At 61.0% G+C, this 20,131-nt stretch overlaps 2 protein-coding genes across 7 annotated transcripts; one reads left to right on the forward strand and one right to left on the reverse strand.

Annotated features, from left to right (window-relative positions):
* Nucleotides 1-5,003: 5,003 nt before the first annotated feature.
* On the forward strand, nucleotides 5,004-12,604 carry TJP3 (tight junction protein 3). The gene is given in 34 exon segments (XM_054050560.1): nucleotides 5,004-5,066; nucleotides 5,154-5,228; nucleotides 5,231-5,280; nucleotides 5,492-5,534; nucleotides 5,536-5,595; nucleotides 5,769-5,834; nucleotides 5,836-5,919; nucleotides 5,921-5,983; nucleotides 5,986-6,163; nucleotides 6,166-6,207; nucleotides 6,508-6,519; nucleotides 6,522-6,553; nucleotides 6,556-6,612; nucleotides 7,581-7,746; nucleotides 7,837-8,091; nucleotides 8,195-8,429; nucleotides 8,571-8,673; nucleotides 8,675-8,731; nucleotides 9,113-9,221; nucleotides 9,692-9,911; nucleotides 10,234-10,430; nucleotides 10,634-10,732; nucleotides 11,041-11,075; nucleotides 11,078-11,120; nucleotides 11,217-11,282; nucleotides 11,285-11,359; nucleotides 11,362-11,435; nucleotides 11,438-11,518; nucleotides 11,620-11,691; nucleotides 11,693-11,746; nucleotides 11,748-11,846; nucleotides 11,849-11,872; nucleotides 12,104-12,139; nucleotides 12,285-12,604. Coding segments are annotated over 34 exon segments (3,090 nt in total). The 5' UTR covers nucleotides 5,004-5,018; the 3' UTR covers nucleotides 12,465-12,604.
* Nucleotides 12,605-12,811: 207 nt separating this feature from the next.
* Nucleotides 12,812-19,785, reverse strand: APBA3 (amyloid beta precursor protein binding family A member 3). 6 transcript variants are annotated; one of them, XM_009564107.2, is made up of 10 exons: nucleotides 19,156-19,785; nucleotides 18,769-18,808; nucleotides 18,185-18,330; nucleotides 17,945-18,031; nucleotides 17,227-17,385; nucleotides 16,724-16,903; nucleotides 16,020-16,232; nucleotides 15,615-15,734; nucleotides 13,897-14,037; nucleotides 12,812-13,763 (listed from the first exon to the last, which is right to left on the reverse strand). In XM_009564107.2, the coding sequence occupies exons 1-10, from the start codon at nucleotides 19,777-19,779 to the stop codon at nucleotides 13,692-13,694; spliced, it is 1,782 nt and encodes a 593-aa protein (XP_009562402.2). In that variant the 5' UTR covers nucleotides 19,780-19,785; the 3' UTR covers nucleotides 12,812-13,691. The 6 variants fall into 6 exon arrangements, with proteins under 6 accessions (XP_009562402.2, XP_053906443.1, XP_053906442.1 ...); XM_054050468.1 differs by lacking the exons at nucleotides 12,812-13,763; nucleotides 13,897-14,037 and adding an exon at nucleotides 14,588-14,878 and having other exon boundaries at nucleotides 19,309-19,785; XM_054050467.1 differs by lacking the exons at nucleotides 12,812-13,763; nucleotides 13,897-14,037 and adding an exon at nucleotides 14,588-14,878 and having other exon boundaries at nucleotides 17,227-17,358.
* Between the last annotated feature and the right edge of the window lie 346 nt (nucleotides 19,786-20,131).

Raw genomic sequence — 20,131 nt, forward strand, 5'->3', positions numbered from 1 at the left:
GAGGGGCGGCACCGGCTGTCCCGAGAGCCCTCGAATATGAGACGTATGGACTCCAGCACCCCGTGTCCCACAGCACTTTGGGACCCCAGCACCCCGGGTCTCCAGCACTCTGGGAGCCCTGGGCCCGTGGACCCCAGCACCCAGTGTCCCCAGCACTCTGGGACCGCCCGTGATCCCAGCACCCCGTGTTCCTAGCGCTCTGGACCCCTGGACCCCAGCACCCCGGCCCTCCAGCACTCTGGGACCCTGTGTTCCCAGCACTACCCCGTGTCCCCAGCATCTGGGACCCCTGGAGCAGCTTCGGCCGTGGCTCTGGGGACGCCTCGGGGTTCGGGGCAGCCCGGGCCGGCCGCAACCGGTTCCCCCGCGCCGGTCCCATGTCCTGGCCCCGGGGCACGAACGTCCTCGGGGTAGAAATCACCCCAGCCGCGAATCCAGCGGCGGGCCCCATGGCTCCGTCTGCGAGGTGGCGGCTGCTGGCCGGGGGTGCCGGGGGACTGGTCCCCCCTCGGTGCCCCACGGCGCTGGGGACTCCTCCTGCCGCGCCGGTACCGGCCCCGGTGGGAAGCTGTCGCGTGGACGAAGAGCCGAGGACGTGAGGCTGATCGCTGTCGCTCCGGCAAAGCGGCCCCGCGGGAGGAGGAACGGCGTGGGGCTGCGCCCCAGGTGGGAGCAGGAGGAAAGGGGAGGGGGGAACGGCAGCCACCAGCTGGGTCACCTCTTCCCCCACAGCCCCCCCCGGCTGGGCACTGTCCCTGTCCCCTCCCGGGGCCCTGGGCCGAAGCCCTTTCCTCCCCACAGGGAAGATATGGGTCTGATGCAGAGCCCCCCTGGCTTGCTTAGAGCTGGGGGGACTCGATCCCCGGGTTTCTGCCCCCCTGAATCCCGTGAGCTGCCCCTGCCCAGGGCTGGTCAGTGGGCGAGGGGACGTGGCTGTGCCACCAGCACCATGGGGGAGGCAGGGACGATCACTCCTCCGTCATTCCTGTTTTGCTGGGGAGCTGCCTGGGAACCCCCTTCCTTCTCTTTCCCACCTGCAGGCAGCATCTGGCATACAAGGGGTTACGCAAGACACCCTGGAGTGACACCACTGCCACCAGTGCGGGAGCTCAAGCTCCTTCCTGGTCAGATCCGAGGAGGCTCGGTGAGTGGCGAACCCTATTCCCCCCACCTGCTGGCCCCACTTCCCAGCTGGAGACGGGGACCCAGCCATGCTCTGTCCCTCTCCGTGTGCCTCCAGTAACCTGGTGACCCTCCTGGAGTCACCAACACAGGAGGTTGGGGATCCTGGGACCCTGCAGTCTCAGCTCTGCACTCCAGGGCTGGAAGAGGTGCCTCCACCCAACAACCTCAGCTGGGGTCAGATCCTCTAGAGATCCTTTGCCCAGAGCTGGGGGGTCAGGATCAGCCCACGGTGATGTGGGTGGGGTTGGATTCAAGGAACTTCTCGGAGGAGTTGGGGCTCTGGTCCTGCACAGCCAGGACCAGAGCAAGGGATGAGCAGTTCTGCAGCACATTGGCTGAGAGCAAGGACCTCACTGATCCTCAGAGGGCTTTCAGGTCCCAGATTGAGGAACCCCATTGGGAAACAGTTATGGGTGGTGGGGATGGCTGTGGGGCAAGGCTGGGGTGGGCAGGGTGCGTCACTGTCTGATAAATAACCTCCCCACCTATTGCTTTCCTCATGGTGGCCACTGTCGGTGGTGTACACTTGGAGTCGGGCACAGCCCGAGTCAGGCACCTTGCAGCAGGATGAACTGTCCCAGTGCAGCCTGGGCTTCATTTGGCATAACCCCCCCCGGGAGATGCCAGGTCGTGGGGCAACAGAAAGGTGTGCAGGCTCCCTGTGCTGCTGGTGGATGGTGCTGGGGCACATCGGCTGGGCCATGGTCAAACTCAGCCCAGATATTGCCTCTCCCAGCGGGGACATTGCGGGTGCGGGCTGGTTTCTGTCGGAAACCGGCTGAGCCGGCTCCTCCGGCTGCCAGCCTCGGCCTTTGGCTTGGCCAAGCCCTCCCAGGGGGAGACAGGGACTGGGGCTTGGTGGCACTTCAGGTAGCTGCCTGTGCTGGCTGGGTGAGGTAGGAGCTGCTGCCATCCCCAGATGCTGTCCCTCCCACCCCAGACTGCTGCCGCCCATGGAGAGCCAAGGGCTGCCATGGGACGCGGGCATGTGGCTGATTTGTGTGCCCCGGTGATAGGACAGCATAGTGGGAGTGTCTGGGGACAGCGAGGGGCTGTGTTCAGTGGCGAGTGGAGTCCGGCTCTGGCACAGTGGATCAGCTGTGCCCTGCGGAGGGGGATGCCCTGGCTTGCCCTGCCACGGGGGTCCCATGGGCCTATGACCCACACTGTCACCCACGTGTCCAGGGGGACTGCAAGTGCTGACTATCTGACACTGGTGACATGGCTGAGACAGGACCTGCCAGTTTCAGCTCATTGATCTGGCAGGAAGGCCACCCCCGCTGGGCTGGGGTCATCCTCTTTGGTGCTGGTCTGACAGGCACTGGAGAGGACCTCAGGTGCACGCCACAGCAGCGCCCTGCTCAGCCCCAGCCACACCTGGTGGGTGGTGAGCAGGCACTTGGGCTGGTTTCGGTGCTTGTGAGGCAGAGTGGAAACCTGGACTCTGCCCTCTGCGCTCACGCGCGTGCAGCCTGGCTGATGGAGCTTTATCAGAACCCCAGGTGAATGATTACACCGCCCTGCCTGGGGCTGCTTGGAGCTCAGTCCTGTTTCTGGGCCCCAGCCAGCTGCTTTGGTGCGGATCCAGCTTGGACAAAGTCCCCACGCAGGGGCTGAGCTGCGCTGCCCCAGGCCCTGGCTGCCCGCTGCCGGCCCCAGCATCCCCACGGGATCCCTGCTCGGACACTGCCCATGGGCTGCCAACACTTGGCTCTAGTGGCCCTGTTCTGATTCCCTTAGGGGCTGTGGAGACTTTGAGCTTCTGATGGTGCTCACACAGAGGGGTCCAGCTGGCTTGAGGGTGGCTGAGCTGCACTGGGGAGCTGGCACAGGCCCATGAGCATCAGGAACGGATGGAGGTGCACAGGTGCCATGGGCAAGGGAGCTCAGGCGGCAGGACCAGCGTGGCCACAGCAGAGGCATTGGTCAACCAGACCCCAGGAGATCTGCCACAGCAGAGCCGTTGGTCAACCAGACCACCAGGAGATCTGCACGGCAGAGCTATTAGCCAACCAGATCCCTGGGAGGTCTGCTGCGGCAGAGCCGTTGGCCAACCAGACCCCCAGGAGATCTGCCACGGCAGAGCTGTTGGCCATTCGGCACTGGAGAGATCTCTGCCAGATGCGCTGCTGCCACGCCTTGATGGTAGCACAAAGGCACCAGAGATTGACAGTGCTGGCATGGCCATGGACATCGAGCCTGTGACAGGCTGTGCCGTCCCTGTGCCATGGACGTGCCATGGGTAGGAACTGAATGGTGCTGGCAGCCCTGGGGTGCCAGGGGCAGGAGCAGGACATGCCAGTGTGGGGCAGCCTGGCTGGGCATGGGGTGTTTTCTCCGACATCAGGCCATGGGCTCAGAGCTGCCGTGTGCAGGCAATGTGTGCAGATCTGTCCTCGCCCCTGTGCTGGCCAGAGGGGTGAGGTGGCAGTGGTGGCAGTGGTGGCCATGTCACACTGGGCTGTTGCTTTCCCATCCCCATTGCCCTAGAATCACAGAATCATAGAATCACTAGGTTGGAAAATACCTTTGAGATCATCAAGCCTAACTGTACTGTCCACTACTAAATCAGATCCTAAGCACCTCATCTGCCTGTCTTTTAAATCCATCCAGAGACTGTGACTCAACCAACCTCCCTGGGCAGCCATTCCAGTGCTTGAAAACCCTTTTGGTGAAGAATATTTCCTATGTCCAATCTGAACTTGCCCTGATGAAGCTTGAGGCATTTCCTGTTGTCCTATCACCTGTCACCTGGGAGAAGAGACTAACGCCCACCTCACCACAAACCTCCTTTCAGGCAGTTGTAGACAGTGATAAGGGTCTCCTCAACTCCTTTTCTCCAGCCTAAACAAACCAGTCCCCTCAGCTGTCTTTCATACCCCTGTTCTCCAGCCCCTTCCCCAGCTCCGTTCCCTTCTCTGGATGTGCTCTGGCCCATCAATGTCCTTCTTGTAGTGAGAAGGACAAAACTGAACGCAGGATTTGAGGTATGGTCTCACCAGTGCAGAGTGCAGGGGCAGCTGTTTTCACCAGCCTCACTGGCATTTCCTTGGCATGTGCAATGACATTGGTAAACCTGTCTCCTTCCCATCCCACCCCATGGGAAGTCACAGGAGGTTCTGGCTCACTGTCCACCACTCCATGCAGGAATCCTGCTTATCTCTGGTTTCATGTCAACAGTCGCCTCCAGGGAGCCAGGAGCTGGTGGAGGGGATCCTTGGGCCCATGCCAGGTGTTTCAGCACAGACAGGACATCTCCCTGTCAGTCACATTTGTCTATCCGAGGTGTGGAAAACTCAGTTGCCAGTTCTCCTGAAGTGGCTGCCTGCTCTGTGGTTGTGCTGGAGCCTGGAGCAGGGGGGTGGCAGGGCACCACAACACCACCCTGTCTGGGGTCTGCCAGCTCCAGGGAGGAGGGATTGGAGCGTGTGGACAGTGTGGGCAGTGGTTCCAGCCATGGAGATGGGGTCTGACCTGCTCGCCCTGCATAAAACCTGCCTTCCACAGAAGGGCACAGAGATGGCCCAAGGGTGCGGAGGTGGATCTCCTGAGGGGGGATCTCAACGCTGCAGGGGAGGCAGCTCTGGGTTTCAGAGCCAGTTCCCTCGCGGCATCAGGGTGTGACGCAGCCATGGATCCTGGTGCCCCAGCCGGGCTCAGTCCCCTGCACCCTCACTGTCCCCAGTGCCTGCAGCTCAGCTTGGCTTCTGCTCTTCCATTGCAGCCCGGAAGTGAACTGAGGAAGGAGCCAGCGGCTTGCAAAGAGGAGCCGGAGCCAGTCCGCACTCCCGGCCACAGTCGCCCGCCCTCACTTGCTCTGGCGAGTGGCCACCATGGAGGAGATGGTGATCTGGGAGCAGCACACGGTGACGCTGAGCAAGGTGAGCGCGGTCCCAGGGTGGCCCTGGGACAGGACGGGGGCTGTGGGGACGGCTCTGCCTGACCCCTCTCTGCTCGCCCCCAGCCAGGACCCTCAGCGGGGCTTTGGCTTCGCTGTCTCTGGAGGCCGGGACCATCCCAACAAGATGACCGGGGATACAGCAGGTGGGTCGTTTCTGATGTGGTGTCGGGGGGACCAGCCATGAACCGGCTCCAGTGAGTGCATGGAGGTGCACGGGCGTGCTTGCTGCTGCCAGGGATGGCAAGGGCAGCGTATTGCTCCTGCTGGGACAGAGCCACCACTTGCTGCCACCCTGCCCAGCTGCGATGGGTCCCCCCTTGGGCAATGCTGCCCTCAGCACCCTGCCAGGTCCCACAGCTGAGGGCTGTGCCTAGAGCAGAGCCACGGCTGTGTTTTCCCTCTCAGGAGGAAGGATCACATCGTGATGGTGAACGGCCTTTCCATGGAGAAACGTCTCATCCTCCTTTGCCATCCAAACACTTAAAACCTGTGGCAAGATTGCCAACATTGTGAGTGCGGCCTGTGGTGGGATGGGGGGCCAGCGCTGTGCCTGTCCCATCCTGGCTCCCCTGCCCGCCCACACCCTGGGGTTCCCTTTGATGCTTGGGAATTGCTGGAGAAACTTCTCCTAGCAGAGATGGATGCACCCAACCATTCTCTTCCTCTCACTTTCTCCCTGCAGACAGTGAAGAGACAGAAGACAGTCCACCTCCCTGTGAGCAAGAGCACCCCCGGGTCCCCCGCTGTTGCCCCGGCGCTATGACTCGGACGAGGACTACGGGTCGCACGGTGCGGATCCAGTACTGCGCCACTCCCGGGATGACCTGGATCACAGGCCAGGGCTACGATGGGGACTCATCTAGCGAGAGGAGCTCTGGCCACCATCGTGATGACCACCACCACCACGATGACTGCACCACCACAAGCCAGTATCCCGAAGCCGGAGGCAAAGCCAGGACAGCAGCACCTGGAGGCAGAGCCGGCATCATTCCAGCGGTGGCTTTGGGCATGAATATGACACCAACGGGCTGGCCCTGGTGTCAGGCTTTAAGCGGTTGCCACATCAGGATGTGCCGATGAACCCATTACATCGGTCTTGGTGAAGCAGAAGCAGAATGAAGGTGAGGCCTTCCCGTTCTCACTATCCCTGGATCTTGTCCCCTTGTGGCTGTGTATCTCGCTGGGAAGGAGATGATGGCAGGGTTGGTGCCATGGTCTGGCGATGAGATGAGGGGGCACTGAGTGCCCAGCTGTGTGCACCAAACCGGCCTGGCCTCAGTCTGGGGGTTGCAGAGCTCAACTTTGGATCTTGGCTGTACCCCAGGGGGAACTAGGTTGGGCTTGTGGGGATGGCGGTGAGAGGGACCTCGCGGGGGTCCTTTGCCTGACTCCAGCACTGCCATGCGCTCTCTCTGATGCAGAGTATGGCCTGAAGCTGGAAGTCAGCTCTTCATCAAGCACATAGTTGGAGAATGGGCCTGGCGGCAAAGGGCAACTCCTTGCAGGAAGGAGACCTCATCCTGAAGGTACAGGGACCCATGAGGTGCACAGCACTTACTCAGGATCTCATCTTCCCCTCTTCGGGGGGCTTGTCCTCTGGCTAGTGTCACCCCAGGAGACAAACCAAGAGCGCTTCTCGCTGCCTGCAGAGGATGGCAGCTTGGCTGGAGGCAGCTCTGCCTGTGCTCACAGCCTTGCCCTTGCTCCTCAGTCCTCACTAGGGACCTCATGGGCTCTTGGGCACCACTTTGCTGCAATGCCCAGGGCTGCTGGTTGAGGCAGCCCCGCGGCCTTCAACCATGGCTGGTGGGTTGTCTGGCTGCCCCAGTGCGATGGTGTCTGCCCCACTGTCCCTGTGGTGCTTCGTTCCCTGCTGTGTGTGCATATCCTTGGCTGGGGGGGAGGCTGCCCAAGGAGCTCAGGTGTTTGGGATGCGTCAGGTGAAATGATGCTCAGGGTATGTGGGGAGGAGAAAGAGAGGGAGGGAGATGCCTGCGTTTGCACACATAGGCCAGGCAGCCCCGTGGCTGCTGGGGGCCAAAGCGACTCTGAGGCAAATGAGAGGGATTTCATCCCAGCAATGTGGTGGGAAAAAGAAGCTGCTGCACCTCGAGGAGATCAGAGCTCCATGGTCCTGCTTGTGGCCTGACTGCCTTGTCCTGTCCATTGTGTAGATGAGAGCAAAAAGTCAAACTGAGCTTCTGGCAGTGTCTGCAGCTCCTCTCTGTGCAAGGGACCCCCCAAAAGCCAAAGCTGGGAGTTAATTAGCCACACTAATTTGTTTCCTCTGTGCAGGAAAGAGGTCCCACGGGAAGGCAGCCAGGAGCAGGGACTTGGCCACAATAGGCAAAGCCGTGGGAACTGGTGCCAGGCTGGAGGGTCCTGGGAAGGTTTCGGGAAGGTGGCAATCAGAGCATCCTGTTTAGGCAAGGCTTCCCTGGGGGTGCTTTCCCAGGAGCGAGCGCCCTGAGGCCTCCCGCTCTGCCCCCTCCAGATCAACGGGGTAGCCAGTGAGGACATGTCCCTGGCTGACACCCAGCTGCTCATCGAGAAGACAGAGGGGACCCTGACCCTGCTTGTCCTCCGGGACCACCGGCAGTTCCTGGTCAACATTGCTGACATAGAGGACAGCCAGAGCGACAGCTCCCGGATGGAAGGTGAGGGGTTGTGGTGACGGGGCTGGGAGCCAAACCCACAGCACAAGGGCTGGATGGTCACTAGTGCGTATTCCCTCCTGTTGCTGCAGATGTCATCTGACATCGACTCTGAGCTGTCCCATCCACCCTCCCCTGAGACTTCCCCACAGCCTCCAGCTGCCACCAGGATGATTCACCACTGTAAGCCCTGCTCTGTCCCCACAAGCCTCTCTTCTGCCCTCAGACCCCCCGAGTTCTCTGCCTGTCTGCTTCTCCTCCATCCTGGGGCCATTTCAACAGGGAGGTGGTTCTGCTGTTTAATCCTAGCTCGCCCCACTGTCCCTGCTGCCTGTGCCCATCCAGTGCCTGCCTAAATCCTGCCCCAACTTTGTTCCAGGGAGAGGAGACATTTGAACAGGGACTCTGCAGCTGACATGATGGTGGTGAGATGCTCGGGGCCCTGGTGAGTGAGCTCACACCAAGCCAGGGGAGCTGTGGGCACTGAGTGGCCTCCAGGCTCCTGCGTGTCTGCATTGTCCAAACTCCCTGGCAAAGCCGTGCCACATCACCCTGTGCCTCGGCTGCCTCGGCCACTGCTGCCTCCTGGACCAGCCCTGCTTCCCTGCAGCCCTGCTGGAAGCCGTGGAGGGGAATGGCTGCCAGAGCCCACATGCCAGTGCTGGTGCCCACGCTGCCCACAATGATGGGTACGGCTGCGAGAGGCGGTGGGGAAGGGCTGGAGGAGATGGGGAGCTGCTCCAGCGCAGGGTTGGGGTCACAGGGCTAGTGACTCCTTGTGCTGTCCCCAGCACGTCACCATTGGGGCTGTTCGTGGCTTCCCCCGGCAGGTACAGCGCTGACTCCAGAATCGTGAGCTTCGTGAAGGGCAAGAACATTGGGCTGCGGCTGGCCGGTGGGAATGATGTGGGCATCTTTGTGTCGAGCGTGGCAGGGAGTGGGGAGCCCAGCTGACAGCCAGGGTGTCCAGGAAGGGGACCAGATCCTGCAGGTACCCAGAGCTGGGGATTGCTCAGAATGCTTCTGCACCTGGACTGGCCCCATCCCTCCTAGGTCTGATACGGCCCTGGGACTTGGATTTCTCCTGCTGGGCATTGGTTTTAGTCAGTGCTGGTGCCCATGGCCCAAACCCATTGGGCTGGCTCTGCGGGCACTGCCTCACAGGACAGTCCTGTCTCTGAAACCATGCTGACTCCCAGTGGGGTCCAGAGACAGACCCCGAATGGGGCTCCTAGAGGTTGGGATGGGCGTGTGGGTGAGAGGGACCAGTTGCCTCTCTCACTCTTGGGCACTGCCCTCCCTGGGACCCCAGTGGGAACCCGCGCCCGCTGTCCTGCCAGTGGGGCCGTGTCCAAGTGATCTTCCATGGCAGGTGAATGACACCAGTTTCCAGAACCTGACCCGCGAGGAGGCCGTGGAGTATCTCATGAGCCTGCCGCCGGGCGAGGACATCATGCTGTGGATCCAGAGCAAGCAGGACAGTGAGTGATGACCAATATTCATCCTGGGCTTGTGCCTCTCTATCAGAGCTGCTGGACTTGCCGATGGCCCTTCCTGCCCATCTGGTGGGGCCTTCATTCCCTCCGAGCCCCTCCTCCCCTCCTCCTCCTTAGAGGTGATGTGAGGGGACCAGACCATCCTGTCCCTGTCTGTGCTCAGCATCCTGGAGCACAGGGCCTTTCTGGCACTGTGGCTCAGCCTGGAACAGCCAATGTGTGCTGGAGGGTCCGGGTCCTGCTGTTCCCAGCAAAGCCTGAAAGCTTTCCATGGAGGAAAAAGGTGTCCACAATGCCCTCCTTAGGACAGAGGAGGGCTACTGTGGAGGCTACCCAGCCAGATCAGCTCCTCCTCAGGTCCCTCCAGCACCATTCCCTCTCCAACACCTTCCTCTCCAGCATCTTCCTCCTCAGCCACCTCTTCGCTTGATGTTCCCTCTCACCCTGGGCTCCAGTTTACAGGAAGATGATCTCATCCAATGTGGGTGACTCATTCTACATCCGGACACACTTTGACTTCGAGAAGGACGCACCATCGGGGCTCAGCTTCATCCGTGGGAATGTCTTCCATGTGCTGGACACCATGTACCGGGGCAAGCTGGGGAACTGGCTGGCTGTGCGCATGGGCAGGGACCTGCAGGAGCAGGACAAGGGCATCATTCCCAACCGGAGCAGGTAGGGATGGAGCTAGGAATGGCCCCAAGATAAGCAGACCTGGGGCATGGCTCTCCAGTGAGACAGGGACATGCATGGTAGGCCCAGTAAGAGGCAGGGCAAGGGCTGGTGGGAAGCAGAACTGGTGAAATCCATTCTCTGGGGTGATGGGGCAGTTGATGCTCTGGTTGTCCAAGGTCCCAGAAGGAAGAGGCTACCACAGCCTGATCTGGCCATGCCACAAAGCAGGGACACAAGCTTCTCTGCCACTCCTCAGAGCCCAGAGAGACAAAGCTGGGTGTAAATCCAGAGGCTTCAGGTCCTGAGTCCTTTCCTCTCCCAGGGCTGAGCAGATTGCCAGCCTGGAGCCGGTGCTGAAAGCCACGTCCAGTGCCAACACCTCTGGGGCACGGGCCGAGTTTTGGAAGCTGAGAGGCCTGCGGGGAGCCAAGAAGATGCTGCGGAAGAGTCGAGAGGACCTATCTGCGCTCACAAAGCAGGGCCGCTACCCCCCCTATGAGTGGGTGGTCCTGAAGGAAGGTGGGCACCAGGGCTGCCCCCATCGCCAAACCCCACCCAGGGGACGTTGGCCCCAGGGCTGCTCTGCTGCGGGCGCAAGTGGGCTCCGCTCTGCTGGCAGGAGTGGGGCGAGTCCCAGGCCCACAAACACCTGAGAAGCAGCGCTGGACACCTGGGAGCTGCAAGCTCTGGCCTCCCTGAGCCAGTCTGTCTTCTCCTCACAGCCAGCTTTAAGCGGCCAGTGGTGATCCTGGGCCCCATCGCAGACATTGCCATGCAGAAGCTGAGCACGGAGCTGCCTGAGCTGTTTGAGATTGCTCGTAGTGCCTCCATGCTGGTGGGAAATTGTGTCCAGGAGCTGGACCCTCATGTCCAGGACTTTGTGGGAGCTCTTGTCCCTGTGACTCTGTGCCCAAGCCTGCTGCGTTGCCCCCCTTCCTGTGCCAACCCAACCCCTTCTTGGACTCATTCACCCTCTGCTCATGCATCGTGGTACCAGCCAGGCCCCCGATGTGTTACATGCTGTGTGGGACACAGCCCTGGAGCTGGGCACAGCCAGACCCAGCCTGGGCTGCTGGAGAATGCCACATCTCCACCCTGCCCCCTAATGCCATGTCCCTGTGTCCTGCAGCGAGATGTCCGCCACGAGATGGAGCATCATCCAAAGGGTCTCAGAGTTGGATTCGGTGCGGCAGATTGCAGAAAAGGTGAGTGACCTTTGCCTGTTGCCCTTGGAGTCGAGGGGAGGGCAGGACCTGGCTTCCATCCCTTCCCTTGTGAGGCTGATGGCCGTGCCCTGCCCCAAAGACAAGCACGCCTTGTTGGACATCACGCCCTCAGCCATTGAGCGCCTCAACTACGTGGCAGTATTACCCTGTTGGTGTTCTGTGAGCCCGAGAGCCGCAGGGGCATCAAGGCAAATGCGCCAGTGCTGGCGCCTGATTCCAGGAAAGCTCCCGGCGCCTCTATAGCCCAGGCCAGCAGATGAAGAAGTACTGCAGCCACCTCTTCACTGCCACCATCAGCCCTCAGCGGCAGCGGACAACAACCTGTACGAGGCAATCAAAGACATTATCAGGACACAGCAGAGACAGCCCATCTGGACGGCGGTGGGAGGCAGGTACGGGCCACAGGGTCCCTGCGGCAGGGCTGAGCCTGCAGGGACTAGCAGCCAGGCAGGCGACAGGGCCGCACGCCCGTGGTGCCAGAGCTCTGTCATCCCCACCCGCAGGCGGGTGTGGCACCAGAGGAAAGTCTGGACCTGCTAACCTGCCCAAGTGGAAGCAGCCATCGGCTACCTGACCTGCGACGAGTCATGCCAAAACAGCGACTACGATTGACACAGATGGTGAGGCGGGCACCTACACTGACGGCGAGGTGGAGGATGCCTTGACCAGCCCCGGGCTGGCCCGCTCCTCTGAGCCAGCGCAAGATGGCCCCCAAGCCATTGCCTGAACAAGCAGGTGGGTGACCCTCACTGGTACGAGGGGCTGGGTGGGGCAGGTGTGGGGGGCCAATTCCTGTGCCCTGTGTCCAAGGGCAAGGAGTCCCACCTCCTGGCTTCTGCCAGGTCCACTGCGCATTCCTATGACCCAGCACAGGTTCCCCATGTGGGAAGCACAGCCCAGCACCGAGGCTGGAGCACAAAATCCTGCATCCACCTCTGACCCCCTAATCCCTCTGCCATTTCACAGGTGACTGAGCAGCAGCGGCAGGGCTACACAGCATCAGTATCGCACCACCAGGGCTGGGGGGGGGCGTGAAGCAGCAGCTGGGGAAGGGCAAGCAAGCCCTGGGTGCTGAGCCCTGCCCGCCCGGCGCTGACACTTGTCCCAACCAGGTGGCAGAGCCATCCCCATGGATTCTGTTCCCTAGGAGTATGAGCATGATGCAGTGAGGAAGAGGTTCACAACGGGACCAGGGAATGACTCTGACGAGGATGAAGGCTACGAGTGGGGCCCAGCTACAAGACGTGTAGCAGTACCACTGGCATCTGTTCTACTGGGCATCCGGGCCCAGCTTGCCACGGCCCCACGCCACCAGGGTCCAGTGTGACAGCCCCAGCAGTGCCACAGTGCCCTGTGGCCAGGCTGGAGTGGGCCTCATCCTGTGCCCCTCACCACCAGCACCGAGTGCCTCCTTTTCACCCGTTTGGCTGCAGCATCTACTGCTTGAATAAAAAATGTTTTTTTTGATCAGGAACGGGCTGTTTCTGTGTTGGCTGGGTGGCAGCAGGCAGGGTCCTGGCCTAATTGGGACACAGCTCCTGGCAGCCGGCACCCTGCTGCTCCAGAGGAATCAGTGCAGGACCAGCTTGGGTTGTGCCAACGTCTGGCACCACAGCTGGCTCAGGATGTGTCGCCCAGGGCTGAGCCTCCCTGGGACAGCCCAGTCAGAGCTCCTCAAACGCAGTTTCCCACGTTCCCCAAGCCTTTTTATTTTTATATCAACCAAGCACACAGGCAGAGCCAGGTCGGCGCTGCCTCAAGTGCAGGACCTGGAGCCCCACTCACAGAAAGGCTCAGACCCCAGGCTCCCTGGGACGCGTTCCCTTTCACAGCCTGAGGGCTGTGACCCCACGCCCCGGCACCCGAGGCCCAGGCTGTGCGTGCAGAACAGCTTAAGGCAGCACCAGGGAAAGGCAGCAGTCGTTTCCCAGCTCGGTGCAACAGGAAGTTTGCTTGCACTCCCAAAGGCCCCTGGCAAACCCAGGGAGGAGGAGTGGGTAACAGGAGTGCTGCTGCCCTTAAGGCTAAGTTGGGGAGCTGCCGTCTCTCTCTCAGGGTGCCAGCGTGCACCCAGACACTCGTGTGCGGGCTCAGCACTGCTCTGGGCTGTGCCAGAGCTGTGCTTCCAGCACCATCCCCGCATGGGGAAAGGCACCATAACTGTGTGTAAAAGCACTGTCTGTAGTAAGGGGATGGAGTGACCTTTCACACAGGGTCTCCCCTCCTCCTGCCAGCACCAGGCCCAGGCAAGCAACCCTGGGAAGCAGCAGGACAGGCACCATGCAGATACGGAGGCAGGGAGGGGTGAATGGAGGGGAGGAGGTCCCCAAACTGCAGCAACCATAGGCCCTGACGCTGCTCAAGCTGGGTATCAGGCCTCCAGAGTCTCCCTCTGTGTCCTGAGAAAAACTGGTGAGGAGCAGGAATTAGGCCCCGCTGGAGATGAGAGGGTTTTGACAAGGGTGCTGGGGCAGGAGGCAGAGCTTGTGGCTCCTTGGGCTCGCTCCTGCCTGGCCCTCGGCACATGCAGTGACAGCTGGGCTTGGCCAGTGGTTCAGAGGTAGAGGGGCTGCTCCTGCCCGGTCAGCAAGCGGTACGTGGAGGCTGGCATGGTCTTGATGTGGACCTAGACAGGGACACTCAGGTCAGCCCTGAGAGGCCGTACCCCAGGCTGGAGGGTGCTGGCACAAAACAGAGCCTAGCCTGCTCTGTGTGCAGCGCAGCTGCCCCACAGCATGGGCAGGACCAGGCCCGCTCACCTCGCTGACTGCCTCTGTGAGCAGCTGGATGATCTTCTCATGTGGCGTTGCCACCACGCTCTGCCCATTGATCTCGATGATGCGGTGCCCCACGCGGATGCCACCTCTCTCTGCGATGCCCCCACGCATCAGACTGCAGATCTGGGGAGCAGCAAGTGCTAGTAAGACATGAGCTGTGCCCACACCCCAGTGCCAGGCACAACCACCGCCCCAAAACCTCTCAGCTGCGTGTGCTCTCGGTAAGACCTCCGGACGTGGGTGCTGCCTCCTCCAGCTCATGGGTGTGCAATGAGGGCAAGGATGTCCCTTCCCATTGCTGCTGCTGCAGCGATCTGTGGGGCAAGGGCAGCTTGCGCAGTTTTGTTCCCCCAGCTGATTGAGAGCTCAGCTCCCCACATCTGCCCCTCAAACCATCATCCTCCCACCAGGCCTGGGCCGAGCTGTGGCAGCATTTCTTGTGTGCCGAGGGTAATTGCATTCCCAGTACTGCTGGGAGCATCGGTTCATATGTGATGCAGTCATGCCATACCCCTCCACCACCCCATCAATCCCCTCTGGTCCTGGAAATGCACCTCCGTGCCTTTCCAACACAGCCACGGTGGAGCCTAGAGCAGGGAGTGGCTGGGGCACTGGAGACAGCAACAAACATTCCTGTCCCCAACTGACCTGGGACAGGCTGGAGAAAGTGGGGCTGTGGAGAACCTCATGAGGTTCAACAAGGCCAAGGGTAAGGTCCGGGCAATCCCCGTTTTCAGTACACGATGGGGAGTGATGTGATTGAGAGCAGCCCTGCAGAGAAGGACTTGGGGTGCTGGTCGATGAGAAGATGACATGAGCCGGAATGTGCGCTCACAGCCCAGAAACCAACTGTGTCCTGGGCTGCATCAAAAGCAGCGTGGCCAGCAGGGTGAGGGAGGGGATTCTGCCCCTCTTTCCTCTCTTGCAAGGCCTCATCTGGAATACTGTGTCCAGTTCTGGAATCCTCAATGTAAGAAAGAGATGGAGCTGTTGGAACGGGTCCAGAGGAGGCTACAAAGATGATCAGAGGGCTGGAGCACCTTCCATATGAGGACAGACTGAGAGCTGGGCCTATTCAGCCTGGACATGAGAAGACTCCGAGGAGATCTTAGAGCGACCTTCCAGTACCTGAAGGGGCTACAGGAAAGCTGGAGAGGGGCTGTTCATAAAGGCTTGTGGGGATAGGACGAGGGGGAATGGGTACAAACTGGAGAGGGGCAGATTTGGACTGGACATTAGGAAGAATTTCTTCCCCATGAGAGTGGTGAGACACTGGCCCAGGTTGCCCAGGGAAGCTGTGGCTGCCCCATCCCTGGAGGTGTTCAAGGCCAGGTTGGATGGGCCTTGGGCAGCCTGATCCAGTGGGATGTCCCTGCCCATGGCAGGGGGTTGGAACTGGATTGATCTTTAAGGTCCCTTCCAACCCAAACTATTCTATGATTCTATGAAATGTTTCTAAGGTCATGCCAAGAAAGCCAGGAAGAAACCGCCACCACCCCGAAAGCAAACAGCTACGGAGCACCAGGGTGATGGTGCAACCAGTGTTCCTGCAGGAGAGCTCTGAAGGGCTTTTTGCTGTGGCACAGCAGAGCCTGGTGGAGCCTCAGCCCTGGCAAGCACAAGGATCACTGAAGCTGTGTGATCCAAATGGGAAGCTGAAGCCCTCGGCTGACCCCACGCCCATCCCCACAGGCACTCACCACACCGTTCTCAACACAGAAGCCCAGCTGGTACTTGGAGTCGGGGCGCCGGATGACAGCTGTGGTGACAGGTGGACAGTGCACAATGCTGAGCATCACCTCTGTCTGGTGCTTCAGCTCCTGGAAGATGGGATAGGGCTTTGTCAGACTTTGCAGAACTATTTGTTGTGGCCGAGAGGGGCGACACAGCTGTGTTGCTCACAGGATGAGTAACCTGTTTCAGTGGGGAAACTGTGGGACACACAGGGATACGGCCAATGCTCAAATTCAGGGAGAAGAACTTGTAAATTCAGTCCAAGACATCCCACTCTGTGCCTGAGGCTACACTTTCTTGCTTTCCACTCCCTCCTGCCTGGAAGGTGCAAGATGGAAAAGGCGGCTGCCCCAGGCACAGCCCTGGCTCACCCGGATGATGCTCTGGCAGGTGGCGAGGGGCAGCCCCACCAGGCTCGTCCTGTTGATGGACATCAGGCGGTCTCCAATGCTCAGCTCTCCTGACCGCTCCGCCGGGCCCCCGTGCATCAGATTGGCGATGACCACTGTGGGCAGGACGGAGCCCCAGCCCGACTCCACAATGGCGATGCCCAGGATCTCCCCCTTCTGCTTCCGGATGCAGACCTGGCAGGGGGCACACACGGGTCACAGTCACCAGAGTCACAGGGCGTCTTTTAAAACACTTCCAGGGATGGTGACTCCACCCTGGGCAGCCTCTGCCAGTCCTCCATAACCCTTTCAGTGAAGTAATATTTCCTATATCCAGTCTAAGCCTCCCCTGGATCGGGAGGTCTATGATCTACATCTGAAATATTCATATCAACTGTGACTGGTTTTTGCTCCCTTGTCCCCTTTGGTTTTGTTCTTAAGCTACCCAGAAAGGGCCAGGTCCCCAAAGGTTTTTGCCGAAAACTACTCAGCCACTCAATCCTCTTATATTTTTACTTAGAAAAGATGGGCCATGTGTCCTGGCCAGCACAAGAGCCCTGGGCTCACAGCTGGGCTGGGGCCCAGCTCTGCAGGGAGCCCCTCAGCTGCTCAGGGAGCTGTGGATGGGATGGCCCAGAGGTGTCAGTGGGTACCACAGTCCCTACCCTCCCCAAAGCAGTGCTTACATCCTTGCAGTTCTCCTGCCGGGAGAAGTGGGTCAGCTCTGCATTGTATTGCTCCTGGTCCTCAAGGGCACAGTTGTACTGGCGAGGGCTCAGCTCGCTCGGGTCGATGCTGTTGGCCTCCAGGAAGCGCTGGTAGGCCACACCGAACGCCTGCCCGATAGCCTGAGCAATGACCTGGGCCTGGGGGAAGAGAAGGGCTGTTGGTGCCCGTGGTGCAGGGCCAGTGGCCTCATGCCCAGGCTGGAGCCAACAGCTGCCAGCACCCTGGAGCTCTGGGGCATTGCGGCTCCTTCCATGCTCAAATGGGCCCCTTTACAGTGCCATTCCTCCCCGCTTTTTCTCACTGGGTCCCTCTGCGTGGCAGAAGTACTCAGGTTCGGCTCCCTCCCTCTTGTTGCGCTCATCAGGAGCCCTGAGCACAGAGACCCAGAGCACACGGTCACTGCATCAGGACAGGACTCAACGCCACCCTGCCCTCACGAGGGACTGGCGTGTTGCCTCACATCGGTTGAGTGGAAGACGTGGCAGATCATCTTGTAGAGCCGCTTCTCTTCCACCCCCTCTGAACACTGAGGCAGCTTCCGGCGTGCCATGAGCACCACGAGGGAACCAATGTCTGCGATGTAGGAGATGGTCTGGAGGGAATGATCCATCATGGCCTCCTGGCAAGGGTGACAGGGCAGAGCTGTTCATCCCTTTCTGGCCCGATGGGTCCCACAGGCAGCCTGCGAGCCAGCCAGCACCACCACAAGCAGGAAAGGCTTGGGTTCATACGCCACCATGCCGGGGTGCAGCTCAAATGCCTGACACACACTGGGCAGAAATCATGACTACACTAAAAGGTAGGAAAATCTTCTTCAATCAAGGGCTCATCTGTGTCTCTGGGTGCAGCCAAGGGACAGCTCTTCCTTCTTACTATAAAGTACAAAGTAAGCCTGAGGCAAAGAACTACAGGAGTTTCAAGCCCGGCTTCCCTGGAGTTTGGTCTGGGAACCCAGCAGCTCCTGTGAGGCGCAGTTCATGTCACATGACATCCCAGAGACACGACACGTCTGTGTGGGATGGTTGTGGAGGGACATCTCCTCCCAAATGCATGTCCTCACCTGTGGGCCATCCTTGGGCACAACCCCACCGGCGTGGGCCTGAAGCAGTGATCCCAAGGCCAAACAGGAAGGTTTCAGCAACCCCAGAGCCACACAGGTGCTCCTGTTCCCTGCTCACCTGTGTGTCAGCCGTGAGCACCTTGATCCTCTGTGTGGACACAAAGAGATCCACCTCCGTCATGGGCTGGGACTCCCCCTCTGGAGCCTGCAGAAGAACCCCAGAGAGGTCACTGCTGCTGCCAGGACTCCTTTGGGTCCCTGCCCCATAGCCCGGACTCCCCCCGACAGGTACTGAGCGCTGCCTCACGCCCACGAGGGGCCAGGCTGGCAGCAGTCGTGTCCCCCTGCCCCACTGCACCTTGATCCTGTCCACTGCCTCCTGTGCCTGTGCCATGCGGACACGAGTCGGGGGGTTCCTCTCCGAAACCAGCTGCGTGGAGCCCAGGTACTTTGCCCCAAAAATCACACCATCCAGCAGATCCTCTGGGTCGCAAGGGCCTGGAACTGAGGCACGGGGAGGGGCTAAGCAGGGGCTGGTGCCCCACCTCTGAAAACTGGGGTAACCAACTCCTACTGCTCCTCAGCTGCATTCCTACACATGGCAAAGGAGCTCAGCGCCTGGAAGATGGGCTCCTGCCATCACCATGGCACCAACTCCAACCCCAGGCCTGTTTCTCCCTTCCCTTGGACACATCCGGCATCCCTCTGTTCTCCCTTCCCAAGCCTGGGCATCAGGGGTCCTCGATCCATGAAACAGTGAAGGGATCAAATGAGCCACGTGGAGCCTGCAGCCATGGTGCCACCTACATGGGCACAGAGCTGGGCGCTCCCTCCCTGGCTGGGACCCCTGACCACCCCGCAGCCTGGAGGTGCTGCTGGAGCAGGAGGCAGCTGGCCAGAATTCCTCGGTGCTTTTGCTCTTTCAGCATAGAGGCAACTCACCATCTTTGAAGGCCAGGCAGGAAGATGGGGGTTCCCTGTTCTGCAAAGCAACGAGAGAGCAGGTGAGGCCCTGGCTGTGATCCCAGGGATTCAGACTGCTGGCCCCGCAGCCAGGATGCGCCTGGACTGCCAGGACAGGGAGAGCGCAGGGCCCTGGGGCTCAGCCTCTTCTCCAGGGCATGCATGGATCTGACATCCATGCAAGCACCCCCCAGCACTCATGGCAGCAGAAGCCAAAGCCAGCACCAAGAAGTCTTGTCTGGGCGCCCCAGCAGTGCAAATAGGTCCTCAAGAACAGACACCCCAGTTCCCCTCACCACCACCAAAAGCCCCATGAGGGCGTGGAGCCAAGCCGCATGTCCTGACTGCTGAGCATGGGGCACTCACGGTCCTGGTGCCTTGAGGCAGCTGTTCAGCATCTGGGGCTGGAGCGGGAGGCACGGGCACCCAGGCCAGAGCCGGGGAACCCTCCCCGCTGTCCCTGCGGGCACAGTCGTCTTCGCAGAGTCCCTCTCCATGATCCCAGCTGCCAGCAGGTACCTCCTCCGAGCTCTGTGGGCTCCCCTGAGCAGCCGGTTCCTCCTGAGCGCGCAGCATCTCCAGGCTGGCCCCCGCCAGGACGCCAGAGTGTGCGAGGGGCATCTCGGTGCCAGGCTCAGGCATCCCGCCCTCGCCGCGCAAGAGGCTCAGCAGGGCCTCACGGTCCGTGTCAGCAAAGAGCAGCCCATGGCAGGGCCGGGAGCCGTCGGGGTGGCGGGCGCAGCATGGCGAGCTCCGCAGGCCTCGGCGCATGGCCATGTGTAATGGGCAGGGTGGGCACGCAGCTGGGCGCCCAGGCTGCTCTGCAGGGTCGAGGCTCCGGAGCCGGGACAGCAGGACCTCCATCTCCTGGGGCTCCCCCGGCCCCATGCCCACTCCCAGCTCCATCTCAGGCTCCTCCAGCTCCATTCCCGCTGCCCCCAGCCCCATTCTTGGTCGCTCCGTCCCCGCCCCTGGCTCCTCCAGCCCCATGCTTGGCCCCTCCAGCCCCTGCTCCCCCAGCCCCGTGCTTGGCCGCTCCATCCCCACTGCTCCCAGCCCTACGCTGGGCCCCTCCAGCCCCGTACCCTCTCCCACCTCCATCCTCGCCGCTCCCAGCTGCGTCCCCGTTTCCCCCACCCCCGTTTCCCCCCGTCCCCATGCTTGGCCCCTCGGTCTCCGTGCTCCCTCCCAGCTCCATCCCTGCTGCCTCCGGCCCCGGCCCCGCTGCTCTCAGCCCCGTGCTTGGCCGCTTCCTCCCCGTCCCCTCCAGCTCCACCCCCGCCGCCGCCGCCGCCGCCCTCAGCCCCGTTCCTCGCCCCTCTGGCCCCTTGCGCCCTCCCGG

The sequence above is a fragment of the Cuculus canorus genome, chromosome 27, assembly GCF_017976375.1.
Source record: "Cuculus canorus isolate bCucCan1 chromosome 27, bCucCan1.pri, whole genome shotgun sequence".
NCBI lineage: Eukaryota > Metazoa > Chordata > Aves > Cuculiformes > Cuculidae > Cuculus > Cuculus canorus.